This window comes from Strongylocentrotus purpuratus, unplaced genomic scaffold (assembly GCF_000002235.5).
Source record: "Strongylocentrotus purpuratus isolate Spur 01 unplaced genomic scaffold, Spur_5.0 spur5_scaffold_6, whole genome shotgun sequence".
Classification (NCBI taxonomy): Eukaryota; Metazoa; Echinodermata; class Echinoidea; order Camarodonta; family Strongylocentrotidae; genus Strongylocentrotus; species Strongylocentrotus purpuratus.
Window position 1 is genome coordinate 26695973 of NW_022145612.1, and position 27230 is coordinate 26723202.

Sequence of the window (27230 nt, forward strand, 5' to 3'; positions counted from 1 at the left end):
AAATCTTCTTGAGTGGGAAACTCCCAACGCCTGTCGGGCGAATATAATTCATGGGTCCCATTTTCGATCGGTCCAGAGACGATTCTCATATAATTTCGAGAAGATCTCTATATACTCCAATCACAGAGTAATGCCTGGTGAAGAAATTACGTCCCTAAAATCAGTGAGACCAAAATGTTGTGATTTTTAGTGATTTCTTGGTGATTTGGAGGAGAAAAAAAAGAGTAAATAAATCAAGTAAGATTGTCAATCAATCGAGTAAGAGAGAGAGAGAGAGAGAGAGAGGGGAATTAATTGTCTAGCTGTCATTGGATGGGGAGTTCATAAATTATGGGCACTGAGCTGGGCACACAATATCCACCACTAAAGGTGAGGATTTTTTCTTTCTTCTTCTTGTTCCCTTTTCTATAATATGAAATTTCCGAGAAAAATCCAATAGTCAAAAATCCAATTCAAAATAAATACATCACTACGAACATTAGCCCGTAGGCCTTTACTGGCACTGATGTCAGGTATTTTATCCTGCATCAAAAATTTGTTGGCTTCTGATTGGTTGAGAGCTCGTCACATGACCAAAAATATTTGAGCTATTTTTAGAAAGTACTATATGAGAGTACTATTTTGGTTTACTATTTGGGAGTTGAAAAAAAATGTGAATTTTTTTTTTCAAATCTTAATTTAATGAAAACAAAATATTTTAAATCTTTTTAGATAAAAATTGACACTTTTTTGTTCTAAATTTTTTTTTCCCAAAAATGTTGTTTTTTTGTTTGTTTTTTTTTAAATAAATTTTTGATGCAGGATATAAAACAAATATACCATGCCTTCTACTCGAGGTACTGGTTAAACTATGGGCCTCGGTGACTCCAAAAGTACCATTTGCTTCGGGGCTGTGCCCCTCAGCAAATAGTACTATTGGAGTCACCTCTTGCGCATAGTTTTAACCAGTACCTCTCAAGGCAGTGTATATTTGTATAATATATTTTTTGAATTTGATGATGTTTGAGCAGGGAGGTGTCATGCACCTCCCTGGTTTGAGTATTTTTTTTTGTTTTTTTTTGGGGGGGGGGGGGGGGGGGGGGGGGGGGGGGGGGGGGGGTAGTATGCACTAAATTTTTTCCTTCTATTTTGACACCGACAATTTGAAAATCGCGCCGGCCGATATTTCGCTCAGTGGTGGGGGGAAGGGGGAGGGGGGATGGCATTGTGAGCGCTTTAAAAACAAAAACTACCCCCCCCCCCCTTGAGCAGAAAAGGTAAATTTCTGGTCACAATTAAAAAAATAATAATAAAATTAGCCAGGGGGGAGGGGTCCATCTTTTTTTTTTTGGGGGGGGGGGGGGGGCAATTCCGCTCGGCCCCTGGATTCGCGCCTGCTCCCAAACGCCAAAACCAAGAAGGACATTCATTTAGATTTTGTGTGTAACTCATGAGTAATTACATCAAAGTGATACCAGCTATTGATTACATGCATGACTCGTTAAATTTGGTAGAAAAAATTAATATAAGTTAAAACTTTTGACTTGAAAATGAATAGTAAGTCGTACCATTTAGACTACATTTTCCAACAATTCATCTTCAGATATGTAAATTTACCTATTTAACGCTGAATATGGTGACTTACAGTTTGAAAACTGCGTAGCTTTGTACATGATTATTACAACTCCTGGGAAAAGAGACTAACTGATGACCCCACTTTTCGTAAAAGGGGAATTCCCACTTATTTAAATGCTGCGCTTCATGCTTATTATGGCTTCAAGCGCATCTAGTCTCGCGCGCGGCGTCCAGTATTTTTTCTTATGGACCATGCGCATGCGCTGAGGAAATATACACGTGAATTTCGGCTATCCATTCCTTGCTTTGGTTTGGCAACACTCAACATAACACAGCTTGAACTTGTTGTAGTTGTGAAGTAGTTGTGGCCTGCGGCTGTGTGGTCTGCTCAATTCGTTTGTGTGAACTTGGGGTTTCGTCGTGGTCATTGGCTAAATTCTGGACCTGCTTAATTAGTAACCGGACTCCGGAGACCCTCTTGGACTTGTCACTTGGTTAGTCATTTGTCAGTGCAGCTTTGACTGAAAGTGAAGCTATAATAAGTAGATCTAGAACTAGTCTACCATACTTACTTTAGAGTCAGACTAGAGTAAGTTAAACCTCTACTCTGCTTAGATCTATATAGTTATGCCTTATTGAAATTGTACATCAGATTATCACCTACAATATGTACATGTTTAACCATCAGCTGTGATGAATTCCAGTCCACTTAAATTTATTTTCCAATTTCCAGATTAATTTTGACTCGGTCATTCATCAATCCAAGATGCCCAATGCCAAGCCAAGGAGAAAGTATCCAGCCAAAGACGTGCTGGACATTGGAGAGAAGTTTTTCCAATATCTTGGGAGTACAGGTCACCAAGAGGTCACGGAGAAGGAAGCTTTACGTGACCTCTATTATGATGAATTCAAGCCTTCCCTCCAAGGGCAAGGTGTTAAAGGTAATGATCAACTGACAAGTGGTAGAAACATAATACTTTTCTTTGTATTGTATGTCTGGCTCTGCATCAAAAGGATGTACTTGGTCCTTTAAGTATTCTGTTGTATATTTGTTCCTCTGTTCTGTTTCCTATATTAAAATTCAGATATAAATGTTTTTTTTAAAAAAGACTGACAGGATTTCCGGTTATTAGGACTTAGGTCAAAGGTAATTAGTTAATTGTAATAATTCAATTGGTTGATTTGTTTATTTTACTTGACTGCTAAGAAAGCGTGTTCCGGTATATGCTTGTAGTAAGTAAGTAAGTAAGGGGGGGGGGGTGTCAGAATTAGTGCTGTAGCCGAACCGAACAGAAGTTCGCTGAACATGGCACTTCCGAACCGAACCGAACGCAAAGGCCTGGTTCGGATGTTCGGCAGAAAAATGTAAACGTTTTCGCAAGCTAATAAACTTGTCATCTTGTACCTAATTGCTCATTTTATATTTACTTTTTTCCCATATTCCGCCTTTATGATTCATGCCTATCCAGTGGTGGGCGCAACTTCACTGGCGTCATTTAATTCCCAAATCCTGACCTCTGCTACATCGCGTTCGCATGCCATTAACACGAATACATGTGCGTGATCTAGGCGCTGATCAAAACAAGTTTAGCTCAAACCTATTCAACAAAAAAATTAATATTTTAATTGTAACAATATCGGACAAATTTTACAATATAAATAATGAAGTAAATATACTGTATATTATATTATATCCTGCATCAAAAATTTGTTTGGCTTTTGATTGGTTGAGAGCTTGTAACATGACCAGAAATATTTGACCTATTTTTAGAAAGTACTATATGAGAGTACTATTTTGGTTTACTATTTGGGAGTTGAAAAAAAAAGTATTTTTTTGGTGTTGAATTGAATCAATTTTTTTTTTCAAATCTTAATTTAATGAAAGCAAAATATTTTAAATCTTTTTAGATAAAAATTGACATTTTTTTCACAATATAAATAATGAAGTAAATATATATTATAGTAAGGTATTTAGTTATTCAGGAAAAATAGGGATTTCATATTTTTCCTATTGAAAATAAACGCTTATAAAAAACAGTAATCGACGAACCTGAGTAGCTATTCAAGATGGCAGCTTTCATGACTCTAACATTAGACAACAACCGTCTCGGAAAATCTTGAAAAAATGTCATTTATTGACAAATTGAAAACATGATTCTTTAAAATTGCAAATAAAACATGATTCAAGACGAAAATACGAATGTAAGTAGTACTTTTCTTCACAAATAATTATGTTTTTTTTACAATATAAATAATGAAGTAAATATATATTATAGTATGGTATTTAGTTATTCAGGAAAAATAGGGATTTTATATTTTTCCTATTGAAAATAAACACTTATAAAAAACGGTAATCGACGAGTCTGAGTCGCTATTCAAGATGGCAGCTTTCATGACTCTAACATTAGACAACAACCGTCTTGGAAAATCTTGAAAAAATGTCATTTATTGACAAATTGAAAACATGATTCTTTAAAATTGCAAATAAAACACGATTCAAGACGAAAATACGAATGTAAGTAGTACTTTTCTTCACAAATAATTACGTTTAGAGCATTTTTTTTTAATGTGAAATTCGTGCTGGTCTGAAGCAGTATTTCATCGGGAGTGGGCAGAAGTCCTCCGTGCTGGTCGGGCCCGTCTGGCCTGCCCGTCCGGCCGGCCCGCCCAGTGCCGACCGCGGTGGCTATAACGCTGCTTGCCATTATATTACCGAACCGAACCAAGTTCGGGTGAAAAATTGCCGAACACTGCCGAACCGAACCGAACACGAACATAGCGTCTGACTTACAGCACTAGTCAGAATACTTATTCCCTTTAAACCAGAGTGTGTTAATTCTGATGAAAACAGTTCATCTTTCATTCTTAATTTAAGAAAAACCCACCAAATACACCCCCCAATATACAAGGGGTATGAATGATTTAGTTGTTATTATACAAAGATTGCATGCGCATGAGTTCATTATATGATCTATCCGCACTCAAGTTGAGGCTATGTGTATCTCTCGCACGAAGCCGTTAGGCTGAGTGCGATAGACACACAGCAACAACGAGGGTGGATAGATTGTATAATGAACGAATGAAAACATGCATCATTTGTTTTATACAACGAAACTCCTATATCCTTGTTATTTGATGTAAAAAGAATTCATTCAAGATTGTTTTGTAACAGTTTATGGCTGACAAATAAACCTCAAGTTTAATAAGGCTTAATTTAGTGCTTACATATAGCTATAGATATAGTAAGCGCATATAATAACCCCTATACCTATTTACGAATAGTGCTGCGCAAGAATAGGCTCATGCTCACGCAGTATTAAGCGCTCTAACCTCTACGTGCACTACTGCGCTCTGAAAACGAGTACAATAGTACTGTAAAATATTACACTCCTTTTCATGAAAACGAGTGCAATAGGCTCAGTAAATGAATCACACGTGACTGCGCATGACCAATCATTTGATTAGGATCTGGGAGTGAGTTGTATAAAACCATATATTTTTTCATTGTTTCAGCCTGTGGATTTTCCACATTGATCAACTTTTTGAAACGCAACAAGAGGATCCGCGTAAAGGACGGTCATGTGTTCTCTCAGAAGGCCTACGACTCTGTGACGTTAGATCAGTATACGACCCTGAGGAAGTCCGAGGAGGCTTTGGACGATGCGCAGGGCAGTACGTCACCAACAAGGGCACCAGGAGATGGAGGAAGGCGGTCCGGTCAGCGCAAACGTTACCCTTGCCTCTGTGAGGTTTGCGGAGTGAAGGTCAACTCTGAGGTCTCCTACAGGGATCACATCCGAGGGAATCGCCATCGGGTCAACTTGCTGAAGAAGGACATCAACTCAAAAAGGTTTGTTTCAAGCTCATATCTCATATTGTCTCACTGCACTTTTTCCTTCCGGCACTGTACACTCTGTACACCCTTGAAACATTAAAGCCAAAGATATAAAAACAAAAATGGTTTGTAAGTCAGCAATCAAAGAGTCAACATATATATATATATATATATATATAGTAGTACTGTATGCACTTTTAATAAGTACTTGGATATCTCTGCTTATTGCTACCAGACAGGACCTGCTTTGATCTATAATTTTCTCATGTGTTTTATGTCTTTGAAGTGCTTACTTTAATCTTCATTTCCATGTGAAATTGCAAAAGAGAACTTAATTTTCATTGCGTTCAACAGATGAAAAGATTCTGATTTATAACTCTTACGACAGAGAAAAACCCTATCGCTTTTGAGTTTGTGATTTAGATTCTTCATTATTTTCCCTACCGTATTTTGATTCAATGCCTTCTGATTTTGAATCGAATATGCAACTATTGAACATATTGACAAAAATAATATGACATGCATGAATTTATTGGTAATCCCAAAGATGTATGAATATGCTTCCAAATTCTGCATATGAACGTAACGAAGACATAAATAGAAAAACAGGAAGAAAGAAGTTATTAACGAGGAAATCAATCCCTTTTTATTTTGCTACACCATCTCTTTTTAATAGGGATGACCTAGTTGAAACCAAGAATGGAGTATCAATCACGACACAATATGATGATGGCAAGGGAAATGTAACAACTCAGATGCAGAGGGACATTACTAAGGCAGTGAACTTCACGGTCAAGTCAATCGGGTAAGTACAGTTACAAAACAAAAGTATTCAGCCGAACTAGGTTCCTTGTGAAGGTTGTAAGCAACCATCTGCATAAATCTTTGAAGCGGAAGGTCTACCCTGATATTCAGTTGGTTTTAATCGAAGCAGAAAAATGAGAGCAACAGTTCAGTGAAAGTTTGAGCAAAAACTGGTTAAGAATAAGAAAGTTATGAATTCAAATTCTGAATAAATAAGATCAATCAAATACAAATTGGTGACTCAGTTGCCAATAACCATATCTTGCAAGGTCTCCTCTCATTTACCCTGTACTAAAAATCTTCTAAAATTTGTATTTTCCCTTTAAGAAAATTACAATCATATATTCACCCTAAATATATGTCTATTCCATCATCAATAACTAAGAAAACGAAAGTTTATGAAAGATTAAAAGATATCTTTGTGACACTGTTACAATACAAATAGATAATAAGGAATGCATAGATCTGATCCTTTGTTGACATTGTTTGTTATTTCTTACACAGTGACAGGGAGGTAGCTCTCATCTCTATAGCTCTACTAAGACCTCGCCCTGAGTTCAAGGTCAAAGATGAATATAACGTGTTTGAGGGAATCAATATACTCAAGCTGCCTGCAGGTAAGTTGCTACACTAAATGAAACCAGACCGGGGACATGACCGTCCTTGATCTGTTGGTGAAATTTCAATTTCAATCTGTAATTCATTTACTTTGTGTACCTATTTTCCTTGATATTGTTTAAGCACTTGACATGAAATTCAAAGGTCGTGGTTCGATCCCCGACATGGCACTAATGCCCTTTGGCAAGGCATTCAACTACATTTGCCACTTAATACCCAAGAGAGAAATGGGGACCCGGTAGGATGATGACAGCATTTGTGTTAGTAATTTCCTATTCCCTCACAGTGACCATATGGTAGGAATACTCCCCAGGGAGTGGAGATGGTGCACATTGTGCGTGAATGAATCTGATGACTGGGGTAATAATATCTGTAAAGTGCTTAGAGACGGCATTCGGTATTAAGCGCCATATAAATCCTATTTACTATTATTATTAATAATAATTAATAATTACAGTGCTTATATAGCGCCTAACACTTACTTTGTCTTTGTCTTTATTATGATCTAGATAAGTATATTTTTGTTATCCCTCCACTTTATTTGTTTGTACATGTGTCATTTTGTACACTTTTATTTCACGCTTTGTGTAAATTAATTCAATTCATCACAATCTGTTGATGTTTTGGTTTTATTCATCTTGTAGATGCCAGCACATTTAATAAAAAATGTAAATTTAGTATAGTGCTTGATCCTCAGGTGGGCTATCCTGAATTGTAAAAAAAGTAGCATTAGATAGATAAGACGGATAAGGTATTGCTAAAAAATGTAACTTCTCTGCAGTCTGCACACTGTAATTGTTACAAAATTGGTTGCAAATTTTAACGCAATTTGCTTACCACTAAGTTTACGTGGAACTGTCAATGAGTTTGAAGAGTGGAACCCAAAATAAAGTGTCCAAAGCCAGGCATTGTTCATTTCTATATTTGGTTTTGATATCAAGTGTGGTGAGGTGTAGTTTCCTGGGCGCCTTCAGCCTTCTTGCCTTAGCTCAATATAAAACATATTGTGTTACATTTTGACTTCCTTTCAATTGTACATGTACATGTACAGTCAAACCAGCTTTAGCGACCACCTGTATAGAAAGACCACATTTTGTTTGTTTCCCATAAATATGGTTTCTCATGGAGATCTGTACATAAAGACCCCCTGTCTATAAAGACCACTTTTCATGTTCCCCTTGAGCAGTCTTTATGTACAGGTTTCACTGTATATGATTTTATTCCTTTGCTTGGGTAACATATTTCTCGTTCAAGCCAGCTGACAAAATGCATGTGAACAAATGCATAATTTGTGCTTCCTTGTAGCCTGTGTTACTAAATAGTAAAGCTACACTTTCCTTGTTAATGAGAATAATAAATGTGTAAAATATTTTTTTTCCAACCCAATCCAAGGATCTGAATACACTGTGCAGTTGTCTTGTAGCAATGCCTCTAATCTGGGAAGACTTGCTAGCCCTGTTGCCTTTGCTTTTCGTCTAGAAGATACGAGAGAGGTAAAAAATAGTTGCTCTTTTTTTGTGTCCATCCTCTTCCTCTCCTTTCATTTCTCTAGCATTTATTGTGGTTTTTTAAAAAAACTTTCTCTCAGTGAGTATAGATGTTCTTCATCGAGTTGTGCTGCTCGTCTGGCCGGTAATAATAACTGCAGAATAGATAGAGGTTTTCATTTCAATAATTCTCAGGTATTCGTTGTGCAAATTCAGCCATTAGCCTATAGTTTTAGAACAATGTATTTAAACCGCATTCATATTTTCAAACAAATGTTGCTCTTGTTTTATGGGCACTTGCCGTTTATACTTATAACCTTCTTAGGCAAATTAGTGTGTATTGGAAAAATAGGTTTGCTTCATGGAGCAGTTTGTTGCTCAGCTAATCATTATGTTTGCAAGAATGATACCCCGTCATGGATTATACGTGTGTATCTGTAGTAAAAAAAAGATATGTGTTGGTTTACTCCACTATCAGTCTACTAAAAGTGCAATTTAAAAAACACCCTGTGTGTAATGAGCTCCTATTTTGGTTTCTAGATCCATTTTCATTTTTCAACATATATTGGCAATATGCAATTGTTTTCATTTTTCTCTATTCACAGAAAAGTAAAGAAAATATGAATCAGGATTTTAAAATTTGTTTTTTTAACAGATTTTCCAGATCTTGCGGTTTGTTTCTGTGTTTGTTGTGAGTGATGTCATAGAAGATCTCCCACCTTCCAAACCATACACCAATCCTCCAAGGTTCACTGCAAAGATGAAGAGAGGAGAGATCGTAAATGGAATCGAACTCTCAGGGTATGTATTTATAGTTTTCATTGCTTTCCATTTAGGTCCCATCAACCCCATATACAACCCTGACCCCTTTTACGATGAAATATGTTTGGGTTAGATTTTGGAGACTATATTGATTGACAGTCACAAATTTTGTAAGGTATACCTTATTGTTGATGAGCGCTCTATCAGTAAACAAGAGAAGATGGTATACTGTTAAAAACTATAAAAAAAATTTTTTTCCTGGTTTATGTTTCTTGAGAATGTGACATATTAAAGCCTACATCTGAAAGTGTAAAAAAAAAGCCCTAATTCAACCAATCCACCTTTCATATTTGAGTTCTGAAAAACACACACAAACATAATTCAGTCGTTAGATATCGTTAGATTTGGATATGGTAATAGCAAGCAGAAACTCCATCTAAAAATAGAAATATTCTCGCTACATATCCTGCCCCATTAACTTCACACAACCCCTAACTGTCAAATTTAGTTATTCATTGAATTAGCTTAAATAAAACAATATGTCTGCAGATAACTAGTGGATTCTGCATTAAAGTGAACGGAAAGGATAAATATTTTGATTTTACAACAGTCACTTTCATATCTATTCTGCTTATGTTTGTTTTATGTGATAGCTGTATGGCTCTCATAATGTGTACTGGTTAAGTTATCTGTTAGCTCAATCAGCTAGGAAATAAGATATGTAGGACATTTGTAAACAGTAAATTTCCCTTCTTTTGAAACGATCTATGTTATGATGTTTGTTCTTTCTTCTTCTCTTTCCCCTCGTAGTTCGAGACACAATCCACTGCAGGGTATTCCCCTTGGATATTTTGATGTACCGAGGGAACTTCAGCACACAGTAAATAGCAAACGGAACCTACCCCAACTCAGGTAATACAGTGTTGTGTTGTCGCATGCCATGCCAATACACTAGGTCTAGTACGGAATCCGAATAGTATGTCGTGTAGCTAATAGATTTGGATGGTTAGTACTCGTTGTATAAAGTGACTTTGTTAATCTATATGATGATAGTCTGTCTGAATGAAGCCGTCATTCACAAGAACAGAATATGCATTGATTTAAATATAACTTTAAAGCAACGTTTACTTGTGTGTTTGTAAGAGCCCTTCATTTCATCAGCTCTTTATAATTTTGTTTGGAAATGAAGTGGAGAATTGAAATATTCACCCTTGTTAAAACCAAGGATGAGAGGCAAGCTCATAGCTGTTCATCAGATGGGGGATACATATGGCATCTTTTTTTGGAATAAACAAATAGCAATTAAAGGCACTTTGAGAGGAATCTGTTCAAGGGGATGCTGTAACAAAGCCCTTTCCTTCCCACTTATTTAAAGGGAACAAAATATATCAGAATTAGACAACAAACCTGACATTCATGCAGGTATTTCTGGCTCTCAAAGTATTTCATGGTTATATTGAATTGAGGTAGATTACATTATTTGTACCCTCTTGTCTCCTTTCACTGCCTGCAGGGATCAACTGAAACAGCCTCTGACAGTAGACAACCATCGAGAGAAGTTCCACGAGCTCCTCTACATAGAGGAGTTACAGATGCAGGTTGATATCAGACGATATGATAAGATGGGTCAGACGCTGGCCAGGGACAAGCAACCCAACATGCTGAGACTTCATGTAACTATGCTAATAATGATAATAATATATGCTGTTCTTGTATAGCACACATCAGATTATGATATAACATGTCCATGCACCATCTTCCAAAGGACTTTGGATATTGTTACCCTCGCTTTAGTTCTGGTATCCGTAGTGATCAGTGCATTCAAGGAATAAATCCTACCAGGTACCCACTCGGTACACCAAGGTCGAGTGTGGCAAATGTAGAATTAAGTCTTGCGAAGAGACAGGGATTCAAAGTCTGTATCTTGTGGTTTACAGTTATACACCTCCTTAATGGATTATGCATGTAGTTAGGTGAGTGTGCAAGATATATGAACAAATTGGGCATGCATTGAAGTGCTGTTGATTAATATCATCATTTTTATTAATGATGAAGTGTCTCAGTCAGTTTTGGACTTTGTGTGATTTATAATGTCAACTTAATTTACAGATTTTTTCAAAATATGCCTTTGTCGTGGCTAACAAAGCCCCCACCCCCAACAAAAAACTCATTGTCATTGAAAGTTCATTTAAGTCACAGTTGTTCATTCACTTTGTGGCACAGGTATTAAGTTCGTTTTTGTTTTTCTTTCTTTAATAGGTACCTGGTCTTGCCGAGAATCGACCGTCAGTTCTCAGAGGAGATCATCTGTTTGCTAGGTTCAGTGACAAGTCTGATAATAAGAGCTACAAGGGCTACGTTCACAGGGTAGAACAGGAGGATCTGGTCCTGGGATTTCATGCAGAGTAAGACAAGTTCTTTCAATTCAAACTACATCATTTCACTCAGGGATAGATAGTCATGGTGTGATGCTGAAAATTTCAGCGTATGTTCATTTTATCCCATCGGCTCTTTGTGAAATGGGTGTTGAGAACAAAAGTGGAGTATGAAATGTGAAGCATCAGAGAGAAGTTTATACAAAGTATAAGGTCATGTAGACAATGTGCTTACATAATTGTCGGTATCATGGGTATGTAGTAAAACATGTAGTACAGCTATATATTGATGGTCTAAAAATGCAAGGTAGCCAACTTGTTCTTGCCATGGTTACTATTTTTTAAAGATTTATGCACAATTAGTAAAAGCCAGAACTGGATGTCCAACTCTTCTAAAAGTCACAGCCTCTGAAAACTTGTACCTTTTTATGCCTCCACCCACCAAGGTGGTGCAGGAGGCATTATGATTTTCCGGTCGTCCGTCCGTCTGTCCCGCTTTCTCCATCCTCCCTCTGCTGTTGCATAGTTTGTAGTTTGTCTAGGAGTTTCTATAATGCCATTATTTCTGAATGTATTCTGCCTTCCTTTATTCAGCTTTAGGAGCAAGTACATCACAGGTAGGAAGGTTGACATTGAGTTCACCTTCACCCGATTCCCCATACGTAATGAGCATCAAGCTGTAGAGACGGCCACAGTAGAGGGCAGGCTTAGTGATGCGCTCTTTCCAGGGACGGGGAGTCAAGTCGGGAGTAAAGGCCAGCTTTCAAAGATTCCAGAACTACAGTAAGTGAATGTGATTCTCATCGTGGGGATGTGTCCATGTATCTGAATGTTGGATTATTTATGTTTTCTCCACAGTTTTGTTTGGTTTTGGGTTGGGGAGACAGAAGCAACATGAAAAGAGATGTTTGTTTGATATCTTGACATTGAAATAATCGAACCGGTTGCTTGAATTCTACTCCTATAGAAATCAATCACTTCTGGTTTGTTAAATGGGTATTTTTGGCTTTACCTGCAAAACTTATTTTTAGATAGTGTCCTTGATTTTCAACTCTCGGCTGTAATGATTATGGGCTACCGTAATAGGGATGTGTAAGATTACTTTACAAAGAAATTATGAGTAAGGTGTGATACTTACTTTTCTTTTATTAAATCATGAAACTTAATAGATTACCAATTTGACATTTTACCTTTATTACAGGGCTTTCAAGAGAACCCTCTTTGATCAGAAGTTATCTGCAAACATGGAACAGGTCCAGGCTGTTCACCAGATTGTTACAGGAACCGCTAGACCAGCTCCGTACCTGGTCTTTGGACCTCCCGGTACAGGGAAGACTGTCACCATTGTGGAGGCTGCAAAGCAGGTAAGTTGATCTCCAGGTGCTGTCCCCGTCCCTTACATTTAAAAGTATTGAAACAATAGGCAAAATATCATGAAAGACATTACCCCCAAACCATGCACATAGGCTTCTGCACTCTAACTCTGGACCTCCAAATTTTGAAATTTAAACACGGGGCCTATGCATACAGACCTTTTAGATTTTGATCTGGATTTTCAGTGTAAAAAGCTTAGTATGAATTAGCCCTGCCAAAAGGATTCCCTGGACAGAAAATTTCCTGTAAATTGTATCTATGAAGAAGGCTAAGTTTACAAATCTGTTTTGAAATCATTTAAATGAGTGTAAGCTGATATTTTGCCTGCTGCCAGTTTATGTCATGCCTGTATACAATTATTAAAAACTCAAACTATGTAATAGATTATTACACATAGATTTGTGCACAATTGGTAAAATATGTCACTAGCAGGGCTCCATTTCACAAAACTTGTCATCAGTGACAAATGACAGTTTTTTGTAATAAGCTAGTGAAATCCTTGCTTGTGTTTGGTCATCAGCTGATTTGTCACTGATTTTTGTAATTTGTCGTTGAAAAAAGGCTTTGTGAAATGGGTCCAAGGTGTGAAAGCATGTAAGAATCTTGCTACAATTCTCGTGTCTCTGGTAGTATATTCAAATAGGTTGAGCATCTATTAGCTATTCAATATGAGAGAGCTTGAATGCCATCAGTTTCAAATGGAATAGTTTATACTGAGTAAACTTAACAATATATTCCACATGCAGGTTTACCACTTGTTGCCAGAGAGCAGAGTTCTTGTTAGTGCGCCCTCTAACAGTGCAGCTGATTTAGTTGCTGTTCGTCTGCTTAATAAAGGAACGCCCATTGCTAAGACACACCTCATGAGATTGTACGCTCCCAGCAGACCTCTCATCGCCCTCGATCCTGTTCTCAAGGTAGGTCTTAATGTATGACCCTTTGATCTTTGACCTCATGACCCTAAAATCTAATCAGTTTATTGGCTCTGTTTCATATGGCATATTTTTGGTGCTAAGAAGATGAATGGTGAAAACAAATTTTAATAAATGTTTTGAAAGACACACTTTAAAGAGATCTTCTATAGGGAATTTTTCCAGACGCCACTTCTTATTTAGATTTATGACATCTTTACTCATACTTTACTCAAGATCTTGCGACTGCTGATGGTTGACTTTTTGTTGTACTGAGCGAGGCGGAAATATTCGCCGGCAATTCGCTTGAAGATTTGGGTTTTTAAAGAGCTATCACAGTGTATATTAGAGTTAATAGCAACACCAGCTGTACTACCGCATTCCCATATACAGTGTTAAACCACCTAAAAAAAACTACCCCAGCAATTTAAAATGAGTCAAGCTTATGTGCACCTCACATATTCAAATTTGATAAAACAAGGTTAAGTGAGTGTGCTTTGGGGCTTTTGTTACATGCAGATACCTTTGTCTGAGCACCTTCATTGCCATTCATTTACAAATAAACTAGATGTTTAAATTTGTTTTTGTGCGTGTATGAACGAGCTCACACTGTCGTTTTTAATGATTTTGAAAGAGCACTTGACGGGTTCATGTAACACCCAGGTGCAAAGGATTTGTCTTATATTTCACAGATGAAAATTTGGAGGATTTATGTCAAGAGATCACTGTTTTCATGTTACAAAAATAATGAAGACTACGCTATTGTGTGTAATATCCTCTTTGATTTAATCTACCTTGTATTTTTATCTTCTGCATTGCATTGTAGGAGAAGAAGTGTTGTAACCTTGGAGCCGAGGATCTCTACATACCATCTAAACAGGAGATCCAGCAAAAGAGAGTTGTCATCACAACCCTCGTCAATTCAGGAAGGTCAGTGGAAATACTATTTTTATTTCATATAAGATCCCTGCCTTGTACAATTTAATTCATTGTCATTCTCATTTTGATGGAAAATTACGTATCTGCCCAAATTGATGATTTTTCTGCATGGATACTGATATGTATTGCAATGCCATTAATACTTTGTCAGTTAAGAGCCAGAAAATTTGTGATAATATATGAGTTAATGCCTATCTGGCTCTCAGGGGATGACTTGTACTTGTGGAAAAGCCATCTGCTGATTTATATCTCATCCTAAAGCCTCGGTCACAAATGCCATTACGAACTGCTATGAACGCCGTAGGAACGATTTTCAGACAATGGAAATTCGGGAAGACAATGGAAAAACAGAGATTCGTACAAAATTGTCGTTCGTACAAACCTTTGTGACCGTAGCATAAGATATACTTATGATTTCCTAAAAATGCTGTGAAAGACTAAAAAGATATTGTATAGATTGTGTTTCTGCCACAAACAAAATGATTTTGTCGAAAAGATTGATGAAAGATGATGGAAAAGTTTATTCCTCCCCGAATCTGTTATAACTTTTATGACACTCTTGACATAATCACGTAATCATTTTTAACGCTCATTTGTCTACTACAGGCTGGCACTGGCCCAGTTTCCAGAGAATTTCTTCACCCATGTATTCATTGATGAGGCAGGTCATGCCACCGAGCCAGAAGCCCTGATTGCTTTGGCTGGACTGATAAACCTTGATAACCCTAAAGGAGGCCAGATCATCTTGGCTGGTGACCCTAAACAGCTTGGACCTGTGCTCAGGTCACCATTGGCCATTGAGAATGGTCTAGGTAAGTCACTCTAACTCAGTTCAATGCTCAATAAAGTCAAGGCCTCACATAATTAATAATAATAACTATAGGCATTTCTATAGCGCTGTCTATCTAGATATTCTATTCCGAGGCACATTAATTATTACCCTGGCTTTAGCCTAGCTGCCAGCATTTCAAGGAATCAAGTCCTGCCAGGTACCCATTTACCTCACCTGGGTCGAGTGTGGCAAATGAAGATCAATGCCTTGCCAAAGGACATGAGTGCAGTATTGGGGATTGAACCACGACCTTTGAATTTCATGTCAAGTGCTTAAACCACTCGACTACGACACTTCTACTTCTACGACACATCTAGGACAGTCTTGATAAGTCGGTCCCTAAAATTTCAGTGCTTGATGAGGCTAGACTAACATTACAGGTAGCCCATATGTGATGGAAAACACAATCTCAGACAGATTAAAGCATAATCTCTAGCTGCAGTCATTCAGATACAGTACATGTATTTGCATGAGGCCTGTCAAGAGAAGTATCATGGGTGTCCATTTGTTTGGCATTGGAGATGGAGCGTAGACTTTCAAATGACCATTGGATCTATACCTAAGACATTTTAAACTTTTGAAAACAAAAGGAAATCCAATTATTTCATATGTTTAAACTTTTTTGGAATTTCAGCATGTTGTATGTCATCAGTAGGAAGTAAAGTTTCCTTGGCTTCATATTTCGAGGGTTCAGTGACACAAAGACGTAACTCCATATTTTGCCTAATGAGTATTTGGTATCAAAATGTTCAGAAAAATGTGGGCTTTCCAGGAAGCACAAAGACTTAACTCCACCCAACACCCCATTGAAGTCAATGGCTAGTGAAACATAGACTTAACTCCTTAAGGTCAAGTGCTCAGTGAAACATTAACCACTTTTTCTCAAACTGGCCAAAATGGTGTTACGTCTTTGTGTCACTGACCCCTCGATTTGTATTTTTGAATTCACCAATCAGTCCTATCGTTCCTTGAGAGGCTGATGACACAGTGCGAAGCCTACAGCCGGAAGGCAAATGCAGGGGCTTCCGAAGCACACTATGATCAGAGGATCTTGACTAAGCTACTGCAGAACTACCGCTCTCACCCGGACATCCTCGAGCTGCCAAACAAGATGTTCTACGACCAGGAGCTCAAGGTCCACGCCGATGAGCTGGTCAGAGAATCATTCTGCACATGGGACCAACTGCCAAAACAGGTAATGAATTGCAGTGTGAGAGAATTATCTTAGAAGTGGCCCATCCATGTTCTATGACCAGGAGCTCAAGGTCTTTGCCGACGAGCTGGTCAGAGAATCGTTCTGCAGATGGGACCAACTGCCGATACAGGTAATGAATTGAGATGCAAATCCCTCAGTCCGAGCTTTGGGCAAACTAGCATTTAGGGCAGTGTCAGAGGATTATCTTTAAGTAGTGGCCCATTCGATTACTGAGCAGTAAACTATATGATTCCACTTTGTAGAAAGTTGAAATTTACTCAAAGGTTCCGTAACAGATACTGAACTTGTTTATTCAGGGCAAAAGAGCATAGGAGTGATAGTATCATACATCTTGTACATCCTGTAAAGGTTGTATTTTTTTTTGTTGATTTGTAATATCAAAAAAACATCATTAACATACTTCTAGTTCTTTAGAAACATTTAACATAATAACGATGATCCTTGAAGAATTTTCATGCACTATAGTATTTCTTTATCATAATTAATATAACATCTCTCTCCCCAGGGTTTCCCAATCATCTTCCATGGAGTCGAGGGTCAGGATGAGAGAGAGGAACAGAGTCCATCTTTCTTCAACAAGTCCGAGATTGAGATTGTAGTGGATTATGTGAATAAGGTGATGGACAAGAGAGGTGGGCAGAAGATCAAACAAGAGGACATTGGTGTTATCTCACCATACAGGAAACAGGTAAGAGGATTGAGAGGTGTAGATCATAGTGATTGAGATTGAGAGAGATTGAGATTGTAGTGGATTATGTGCTGAAGAAGGTGATGGATAAGAGAGGTGGACAGAAGATCAAACAAGAGGACATTGGTGTCATCTCTTTATGCAGGAAGCAGGTAAGAGAATTGAGGGATGTAGATCATAGTGATTGAGATTGGTAGAGATTGAGAGGTGTAGATCATAGTGATTGAGATTGTAGTGAATTATGTGAAGAAGGTGATGGATAAGAGGGGAGGGCAGAAGATCAAACAAGAGGTCATTGGTGTTATCTCACCATACAGGAAACAGGTAAGGGAATTGAGAGGTGTAGATCATAGTGATTGAGATTGAGAGAGATTGAGATTGTAGTGGATCATATAAAGAAGAAGGTGATGGATAAGAGAGGTGGGCAGAAGATCAAACAAGAGGACATTGGTGAAGAGTTATTTTGATTTTGATGAAATTTATATTCTATCATTTTCTTAAGAAATTGGACATACAATATGACAGCTACAGATACAGGTCTGTCATCTCCTCTTTCCATTTCCCCCCGTAAGTTTTGCATTTGCAGCAAGGCTTAAACAACCGAGTTGCATCTACATTTTTCCGGTGAGAATTCATAAACTTTTTGGTCCAGGTTTTAATATGTTGCATCTTATTTCTCGCTGTACAGGTTCAGAAGTTACGTCGGGTTCTGGAGAAGCGTCGCTACGGCAATATCAAGGTCGGGTCGGTAGAGGAGTTCCAAGGTCAGGAGAGGACGGTGATCATCATCTCCACCGTCCGTAGCACCAAGGCGGAGTACATTGAGATGGATATAGACTTCAAACTAGGCTTCTTGAAGAATCCCAAGGTTTGTATGAAGCCTCATCATGAGCAATATGTGGTTTGGCAATAGATTAACCCATTAGAAACTAAAGATTTTGTAAAAATGGCCTTTTACTCACTGGAAGATGTTGCAATACTGCTCTCATTTTGATATTGTTCTGAACAATATGAAACAAGCGCTATTTTTCTATCCAGCATCCTACTGTAGACATATTAAGGATTATGCATGTATTACATTATCATGGTAGACCCCAAAGAGGCATACTATACAGCGTCTCAAAAACTGCAAAAACGGACAGGCGGTTTAGTTGCTAAAGGGTTAACAGAATTGGTACATAATTCAGTGGTTAAACCAAGATTGTCTGGTGCAGGAATATATGTGTATATATATTTTTTCTTCACATGCATTGATCAATCGGTGTTTGTATTATTTTATCTCTAGTGCAAGTCATATACAAGAACCACTGATAATTAGTCATTATAGGATTATTTCATATATTTCATGTGATATGTGTAGTTCGTGGATGCAGTTGTTGTTGAAATGGCCTTATCTCGAATAACAGTGCTTTGCCTTGTAGTATATAGATTATTTGTTCATGTTCTTCAAATCGACGGTATTCAGGTTTTGTGTATAAACGTATATATGACATGTGTTTCTTGTTTTAGAGGTTCAATGTGGCAGTGACCAGAGCCAAAGCCCTTCTGATCATAGTAGGAAACCCCTTCATGCTCAGCAAAGACGAACACTGGAACCCGTAAGTACACATAGATCACCATGAAATTGGTTTTTCAGATTAAAAGTAAACCGCATTGGTCAAGATGATGGGTTTATAAAAAAGTGATTATTTTGTCTGCATAATGCATGATCACATGCAACAAAGAGAACATTATATAAGCCAAAGTGTTTTGTCTGATGATCTGAAAACCATCCCATTGATCTGATTTTATGATGCAGCCAGACAGAAAAATTTAGAAGTTGATCACTCTATCACATTACTTTGTGTCTAAGATTGACATATAATGCTTCATCTACCAGGGCACTTAAAGTTCTTAATTAAAAAAATCCTGAGAATTGCTGGGGTGGGGAATGGACAAAATTGTTTCATTCATCAAAATTCAATTGATTCAATATAATAAAAAAAGGCCACATAATTAAGAAATAAAGGATGTTTTTAATGTAATCACTTTGACCTTACTGCCTTTACCTCAGCCAGCAAAAAGAGATATATATTGTTTGATCCCTGACATGGCACTAATGTCCTTTGGCAAGGCATTAATCTACATTTACCACTCAATACACAAGAGAGAAATGGGGACCAAGTAGGATGAAAAAAGCATTTGTGTTAGTAATTGCCTATGCCCTCACTTTGACCATATGGTAGGAATATGGGATGAATACTCCCACGGGAGTGGAGATGGTGCACATTGTGCATGAATGAATCCGATGACTGGGGTAATGATATCTGTAAAGCGCTTAGAGACGGTATTCCATATTAAGCGCTATATAAATCCAGATTATTATTATTGCTCATAATTAGACTCATGATTGATGTCAATCACGAGTATTATCGGTCCACAAACACTTGACTCGTTGTTACTCTTCTTTTTTTTTAGAATGTTGGAGTTCTGCATCCAGAAAGGAGGCTACACAGGATGTGCTTATAGTTCAGAGGAGAGCGATATGGACTCCCTCGTTCAACTCTTGCAGAAGGCTCATCTAGGAACTGTACCTACAGGTATTACTAGTTATCTATCGATTGAGGGAGGGAGGGAGGGGGAGGGAGAGAGAGAGAGAGAGAAAGAGAGAGAGACTTGTAGAAGGCTCATCTAGGAATTGTACCTACATGTATTACTAGTTATCTATCGATTGATAGAGAGATTGAGAGAGAGAGAGAGAGAGACAGACAGAGAGAGAGAGAGAGACAGGCAGAGAGAGAGAGAGAGAGAGACGGACAGGGACAGTTTTTTCCCAATCTGTGATTATACGTGTTTATTTATTGAAATTTTTATAGATTGGAGAGTTGCATAATTTACGTTACATTTATGTTGAAAGTGATTTTTCAATGCGTTGCACAAACTCTTCAGTGCTTGTATGTACCAGGCAGAACTGGTAAAATTCTCATTCCAGCCTTGAAATTGTAAATGGAGATCCACAAGTATACCATTATTTCAACCCCCTGTGGAACTTGAGCTCTCTCTCTCCTGTTTACACATATCTTAACACCGATTGTAGAGGACTACTCTTCATTGCTTGAAGTAGAAGTGATTTGGAAGCATAGTTATGTTAAAACTTTAATTGATTAGTGTTTTAAAGGGGGAATGCACTACTTGTTGCTACGTGCGCCCTCTATATAGCAAACAATGCCTAAGTGGTACCCATTGGTCCCCCATGATCCCCTTTTCCTTATGTTAGTTGAGAGCTGATTTGATGAGATAACCACCTGTCAGTGACCACATATCGTCGCTGTTTTCACGAAGTGACGGTAGTGAAAAAAAATTGCATTCACTTTGCGTTACGATTTTCGTGAAAACAAGGACTATATGGAGTTCTAATCCCTCCTGGCCAAACTAGTGCAGATAGGCTTTAAGAAGCATTAACAATGAAAGTATGTGCCTCTTTATTATTATTCCTTTTTTGGTATTTTTTTTTAATTGCAGTGGAAGAAGTGGAAGAGCAGCTTGGATTCAGTCAAGTTGCTCAGCAGAATGACCCCGAATGGAGAGGTGAAGACTAGGTCAAGAGGTCATCTCCATAACAACCAACAAGCCAAAGAATGATTAGCCATTTACTGGTAGAATAGTGAGAGTCGAATGCAGCTGTTTAGTGAGACAGCTATGTTAAAATCATCAGTGTTGTTGTTAGACCCGGCAAACAGGCACGAGAGATGAGCAAGACAGTAACATTGAAGAGACAGATGTGTAGAAACTTTGTAGAATAGTAATTCATACATCTTGTACCGAGACTACAGAGAATGGTTCATCATGCATAAGGATGAGCAGGTAGAGTAGTAGGAATAATAATAATAATAATAAGGCAGCTGTTTTTTATATTGTCAATAGCATCTTTTCAATGTGATTACAGACTAAACAGGCACAAAGGGTGGGCAGGGAGATAATAATAATACTACTAATAATAATATTCAGCTTTTATATAGAGATAGAGTTAGAGTTAAATGATCATTTCTGCAATAATTAATAACTTTGGTAGAACAAAAAATTGTATATCGATTGATTGACAAGTCATGAAGATTATAGCTGAATAATAGGATGAATTGTCATGAAGCGAGTGCATATTTAGAAATGGCCACCCTGGTATGGACAGCTCTGCAATGAAGATGGGGCATTGGAACCAGATATAGTCTCATCGGATCAATGTCTGATATAAGAGAATGATCTATTGGTCGAGCGAATGAAAAAAAACAAAAAAACTTTTGTTCAGACAATGATAATTTTACATCTGGATATACTTGTACAAGTTAAATAGTAATGGTTAACCAATATATTTGATACTTTGTGTAGACAGTAGTATATCCATTGGTACAACTTTCATATGAATGTTGTACAAGTACATATATATACTATCAGACATATATCTCACTTCATTTCATACATATTAACTTGTGCATGTACCGGTACACATGCCCACAAAGTTGGACATTTTCATGTTGTTGAGATAAGATCCATAATAGTGTTGGTAGTTGAAGGGTGTATGTGTACTAAATCTTTGAATTCACTAGTGCCTCTTTTCATGATATTGTAATTCATATATTTGTTGCATGACCAGTATATTCCATTTGAGATACTTGCCAGAAGAATGTGCAGTTGAATAATGTATTTCTTAAAATGTTACATAATCCTTCGATGTGGAATCTTTTTAATGCATACACATTTTTACAATTTTAGTCTGCTAATAAGAATCGGATTTATTAACATTCCATGACATTTTTGCTTTTGATGATAATATTTCGTGCCATGTACAAGTTGTATTCTCTTTTTTAATCTGCATGCAAAATGTAATAGCTGAAAAGTGAACTGTAATTCATGTCTTTTAACCCTAAGTGATGAAGATGTAAAGAAAAAAAATGCATGAAATTTTAATACATTGTCTATAATAATATTAAAATGTTTATTAATATCATAATGATTCTTGTAATTTTTAAAATAAATTTGATCAATTTGGTCTAGGGCTCAGCTACCCTGTGCTCTATGCAGCATGTCGTTTCTCCCTCGGATATGATTTACGACAGTCATATTTGTGCAAATTTTATTTTGAACCTCAAGAAACTTAGAAAATATGGTTGTGTACTGTGCCATAGTCTGTTTACTTTTAAGTTATGAATATAAGATTCAATTCGTTTACACCATTTTGTTTCCGTCATAGGTTCTTGCTTGTTTTCTTGTAGTTTTAATTCTTCAATAATATTTGTATCTGTAATATTTGTTTTTTAATGTCACAATGATTCCTTTGTATATCGAAGATGTCATGTAATAGGTTCTTCAAATTGATAAGAATTACCTGTTTTGCAATAGGAATCTATTGAAAGTTAGTTACTTGTAGATTGTCCACAGGCAAGTACATGTACTGTCTGAAATTAAAGAAAAATTTAAGGAATAATGCAAGTCTAATTTTATTTGACTTTGAAACTTGGACTTTAAAAATGTTAGGTTTTTCTTTTATAAAAACAAACCGCGATTTTAATAGTATGAAGAAATCTTTATATCTAATTTTGTGAATATTCTGTAAGATCAGAAACATTAGTTACCATACCCATGTTTATATGATAAAGCAACCTAGCTATTTGAGGTGCAAATTTGTGTGAAAAGAAAAAAACTGTATATGTGACTATCGATCAAAATACATTGGTAAACCTGTATGTCAGAAAAGTCAATTTGGGTCACATCGCTGCAAAGGCAGTTGCTGAACAGCTGAAAATTTCAGAGTTATAGATTTTGAATTGAGATCGAAGTTTAACTTTCAAACACACTGGCTATAACCTTGTTTGAATAGTGGTCATTATGAACAGCGAGGGTACCCCGGACAAATATTACGCTTTGCAGCTGCGTGTGATAGTCTGAATATTTATTTGCGAGCGAGTGAAGAGAGCAAGCAACATTTTAAAGATGTATGAGGTCGCATTGCGACCAATTAGATCATATTAAGAGGAAAGAAGTCCTGATGGGGTTTTAAGCACAATTTCATCATAAAGACTGAAAAGACCTTTACTAAGTTACATAATTACATTAACTATAAATACAAGCAAGCTTTGGGGAAAATTCAAGAAGAAGGCACTCTTATCAAAAAGGAAAAAGATGCACCTGTCAATATAAAAGGGGCAATTATCAGAATTAAAAAGGGGCACTTATTACAAAGGAAAGGGGCATTATTTTGTCAAAGTAAAAGAGGCATCTCTCTTTAATAATGGCACTCACCAGATTTGAAAAGGGGCAATTATCAAAGATGGTAAGGGGCACTTCTTGTAGCTGAAAATGGGCACTCACCTGAGATGATTAAAAAGGAATAGGGGCATTTTTTAGAAGGAAAAGGGACGCTTATTAGGAAGGAAAAAGGGGGCTTGTCAAAATGAATAGGTGCACTCGTCATAGATGAAATGTGGCATTTACAGAACGGTAAGGGGCAGTTATTACAAAGAAATGGGGCCCTTGACCAAGTTACAGATTTGAATATGGGTAATTATCGTAGGTGAACGGGGTACTAATCAGAGGTGGTGTTAGGGGCACTTATAAAGATGTGAAACTGGTCCCTATTAGAAATAAACAAAGGGGTACATTTACTTGAAAAGGTGGGAGGGGCCACTCCATATGTGACCACCTGCCCCCTGGGAGCGCCACCTCTGCTGGGGCCCATTTAATACTGATTGGCAGTCGGGCACAACGTGAAAGAGTGTATCAATTACAAATATTTGTAATTTGTTATTTATAGGCCTGATAAAAAACCCGATTTAAATCGGTTTCCCGATTTTTATATATTTTTTCCCGATATTTTGCCCGATTTTTTTTCTTCCTGATTTTTTTCTTTTATTTTTTACCCGATTTTTTTTTTGTCTTCCCGATTTTATCCCGATTTTTCCCTTATTTTCTCTATTTGTCCCTATTTCCCCCAATTTTTCGTACTCAAAAAGGGGTAATGTTGTTAGATGCCATTCCCCCCCCCCGAATCCTCTTCTTCTTTTTTTTTACTCAAAGGGGGGGGGGGGGGGCAACCTATTTTTATTTATTTATTAGTGCTCACTTTCACCCCTGCTTTAATGAACATGGCTATTAGTCCAGTTTACGTACCCATACTAGACTATATAATTTTCTTTAAAAAACTAAATGTGGACATTATAAAGCTACTCTGGAGCTCTGGTACATGGGAATCTTATTTTGAGAGATAATTGCTACGATTTATTCTGGATTGTTTATCCTGCAGTAGATTTGTTGGTTACATGTCGTATTTCCGAAGGTTCATAATTCCGAACTTGGGTACGTAATTCTGAAGGTTGTTACTCGAAGGTCCGTTATTCCTAAGTTTTGTATTTCCGAAAATGAAATAAGGTTCGTAATTCCAAAAAATGAAATAGGGTTCATAATTCCGATAATGGAATAGGGTTCATAATTCCGATAATGAAATAGGGAACATAATTCCGAAAATGAAATAAGGTACCTAAAAAGGAGGGAGGGGAAGCCGATTCGACTGAGCAGCCCGTTCTCTCCATATCAAGGGTTAAAAAAGAGGGAGAGAGAGAGATAAAAGGGAAAAGAAAACTCTCACTAAATAAGAACCAGTGAATTATGCGGCCGCCGGATAATTCTCTCTTTTCCTATGTTATTATTTGTTTTTATTTTTCTATCATTTCCTCTTTCTATCTTCATTTCCTTATTCTTTGTTTTTTCTTTTCTCTTCTTCCCCTTCTATCTATCATTATTATGTTAAAGCTATTCTTTGTTTTTCCTTTTCTCTTCTTCCACTTATATCTTTCCTTTGTTTTATTTTTCTTTATTTCCTCTTTCTATCTACAACCTAACATCAGAAATAAAAGATTTATCTGGCGGCCGCCTAATAATTCTATATCTTTCCATAAGTTATGTTGCTTTCCTTATGTTATTCTTTGTTTTTATCCTCCCATATTATTCTCTTTCTATTTTTCCGTATGATACTCTTTGCTTTTATCCTTCTATCATTTCCTCTTTCTATCTTCATTATTTAATTCTTTGTTTCCCTTCTATCTTCCGTTCTCTATCTTCATTTCATTATTCTTGGTTTTATCCTTCAATCTTCTCTTTCTATCTCTCACTATGTAATTCATTGTTTTATTTTTCTATAATTTTTGTTTCTATCCGGAGCGTAACATAGTAGCTAGATTATTTGGCGGCGGCCAGATAATGCTATATTTCCATATTTTTATGTTGCTTTACTTGTATCGTCTTCTCTTTCTAATGCATGAATGCAAAATAAGTATTGCCTGGGTAATCAGGCTACATTTGAAGAAAAAATATTAAAAAATATTAAATTTCTCCATTAAAGTTCTAATAATATTTTTAACAGGTTAAAGATACTATGTCCCTTATGCAGCCAAAATCAAATTCTGTAGAACTTTCCAGGAATTATGAATATGTCATGTATGTCCTTTCTGTGAAATTTAAACGTTAGCAGTGTCCTTATATTCAAATCAAGTTATTTTGGAGTGGACTTGGGCTTTAAAGACATTTGCAAGCCCCCTTTTTTTAGGGAAGTTCGAAATTAGTATTATCTTTCAAATGCCGTTGGAATTTAACCTTTTCATTTTGTTGGTCTGCAAATGGGACATAGTACCTTTAAGGTATGATTCAAAGCACTAGCTGATATTAAAAGGCGGACGTGATTGATTTAAAATCCCTCAAGAAAATAATGCCTGAATACAGGCGCGTCGATCCAGGGGGCCAAGCGTGCCTTGCCCCCCCGCAAACAACAAAAAAGAGAGACAGAAGAAAAAACAGAAAGAGGAGAGAATGGGAAAGTAAGAAGAGGAAGAAAAAAGAAAGGGGGGAGGAGATCGGTGGCCTCCCCGGCTGTTACCCCCCCCCCCCCCCTCCAGCAAAAAAAAGAGAGAGATAGAAGGAAAGGAAGGGAAAGAAAATAAAGAGGAAGAAGAAAAAAAAAGGGAAAAAGAAACGAACATATCGATGTTTCCCGTCAACAAGTTGTGCTGGTGCGGATCGGGAGGAAGGGGGGGGGGGGGGAGGGAAAGGAAAGGAAAGTGAAGAAAAAAGGGCGGAGGAGACAATAATAAATAAAAAGCAACAATCAAACAAATGAACAAATAAATAAATAAAATTTAAAAAAAATCGGAAAATAAAACGTAATCGGTGAGATTACCTCCACTTATCACCTCATTAATCATGATACCCCCTCTTCTATCTTTCACTCTCTATCACCGATTTCAATCTTGTCCGGGCCCCTCTTTCTGATTTTCCTCTCTTCCTTCCTTTCTTTCCTTTTCTTTTTATATTTTCCTATAGTCTTTTGTTTTTGTCTCTCTTTTTCCCCCTCTCTGTCTCTCTCTCTCTTTCTCTCTCTCTCTGTCTCTGTCTCTGTCTTGTGGGAAGAGGGGATGGCTGTCTCCTAGTAACATGGAACGTGCACTTATATATTCTCAAATTTTCATCGCCCTAGATTACCTATCACAAATAAATTCTAATTCTTAAATCTACTCAGTGGCGTTACAATGTCAATAATGTACATTTATATACACTACAAGCAATGGAATCTGTATAAGAAAGATATTATAGATCAGAAACAGAGATGAATAGAAGAAAGAAAGAAGTGAGAAGGAAACCGACCCTACTCGCCTCTTGTTTAGGTACCTTTTTTCATTTTCGGAATTACGAACCCTATTTCATTTTCGGAGTTATGAACCCTTTTTCGTTTCCGGAATTATGAACCCTTTTTTATTTTCGGAATTATGAACCCTTTTTCATTTTCGGAATTAATATGAACCCTTTTTCATTTTCG

The 27230-nt window shown here is 37.1% G+C and overlaps 1 protein-coding gene across 1 annotated transcript; it reads left to right on the forward strand.

Moving 5' to 3' along the window:
• Positions 1-1798: 1798 nt before the first annotated feature.
• LOC583129 (putative helicase MOV-10) lies at positions 1799-23117 on the forward strand. Its single transcript, XM_030972204.1, has 21 exons — positions 1799-2048; positions 2288-2495; positions 5068-5404; positions 6066-6194; positions 6698-6810; positions 8204-8304; positions 8954-9099; positions 9871-9972; positions 10574-10733; positions 11320-11465; positions 12030-12218; positions 12637-12799; positions 13556-13726; positions 14547-14650; positions 15266-15471; positions 16448-16686; positions 17213-17395; positions 18084-18263; positions 18905-18993; positions 19853-19974; positions 20897-23117. The coding sequence occupies exons 2-21, from the start codon at positions 2321-2323 to the stop codon at positions 20971-20973; spliced, it is 3132 nt and encodes a 1043-aa protein (XP_030828064.1). The 5' UTR covers positions 1799-2048; positions 2288-2320; the 3' UTR covers positions 20974-23117.
• The last annotated feature ends 4113 nt before the right edge of the window (positions 23118-27230 follow it).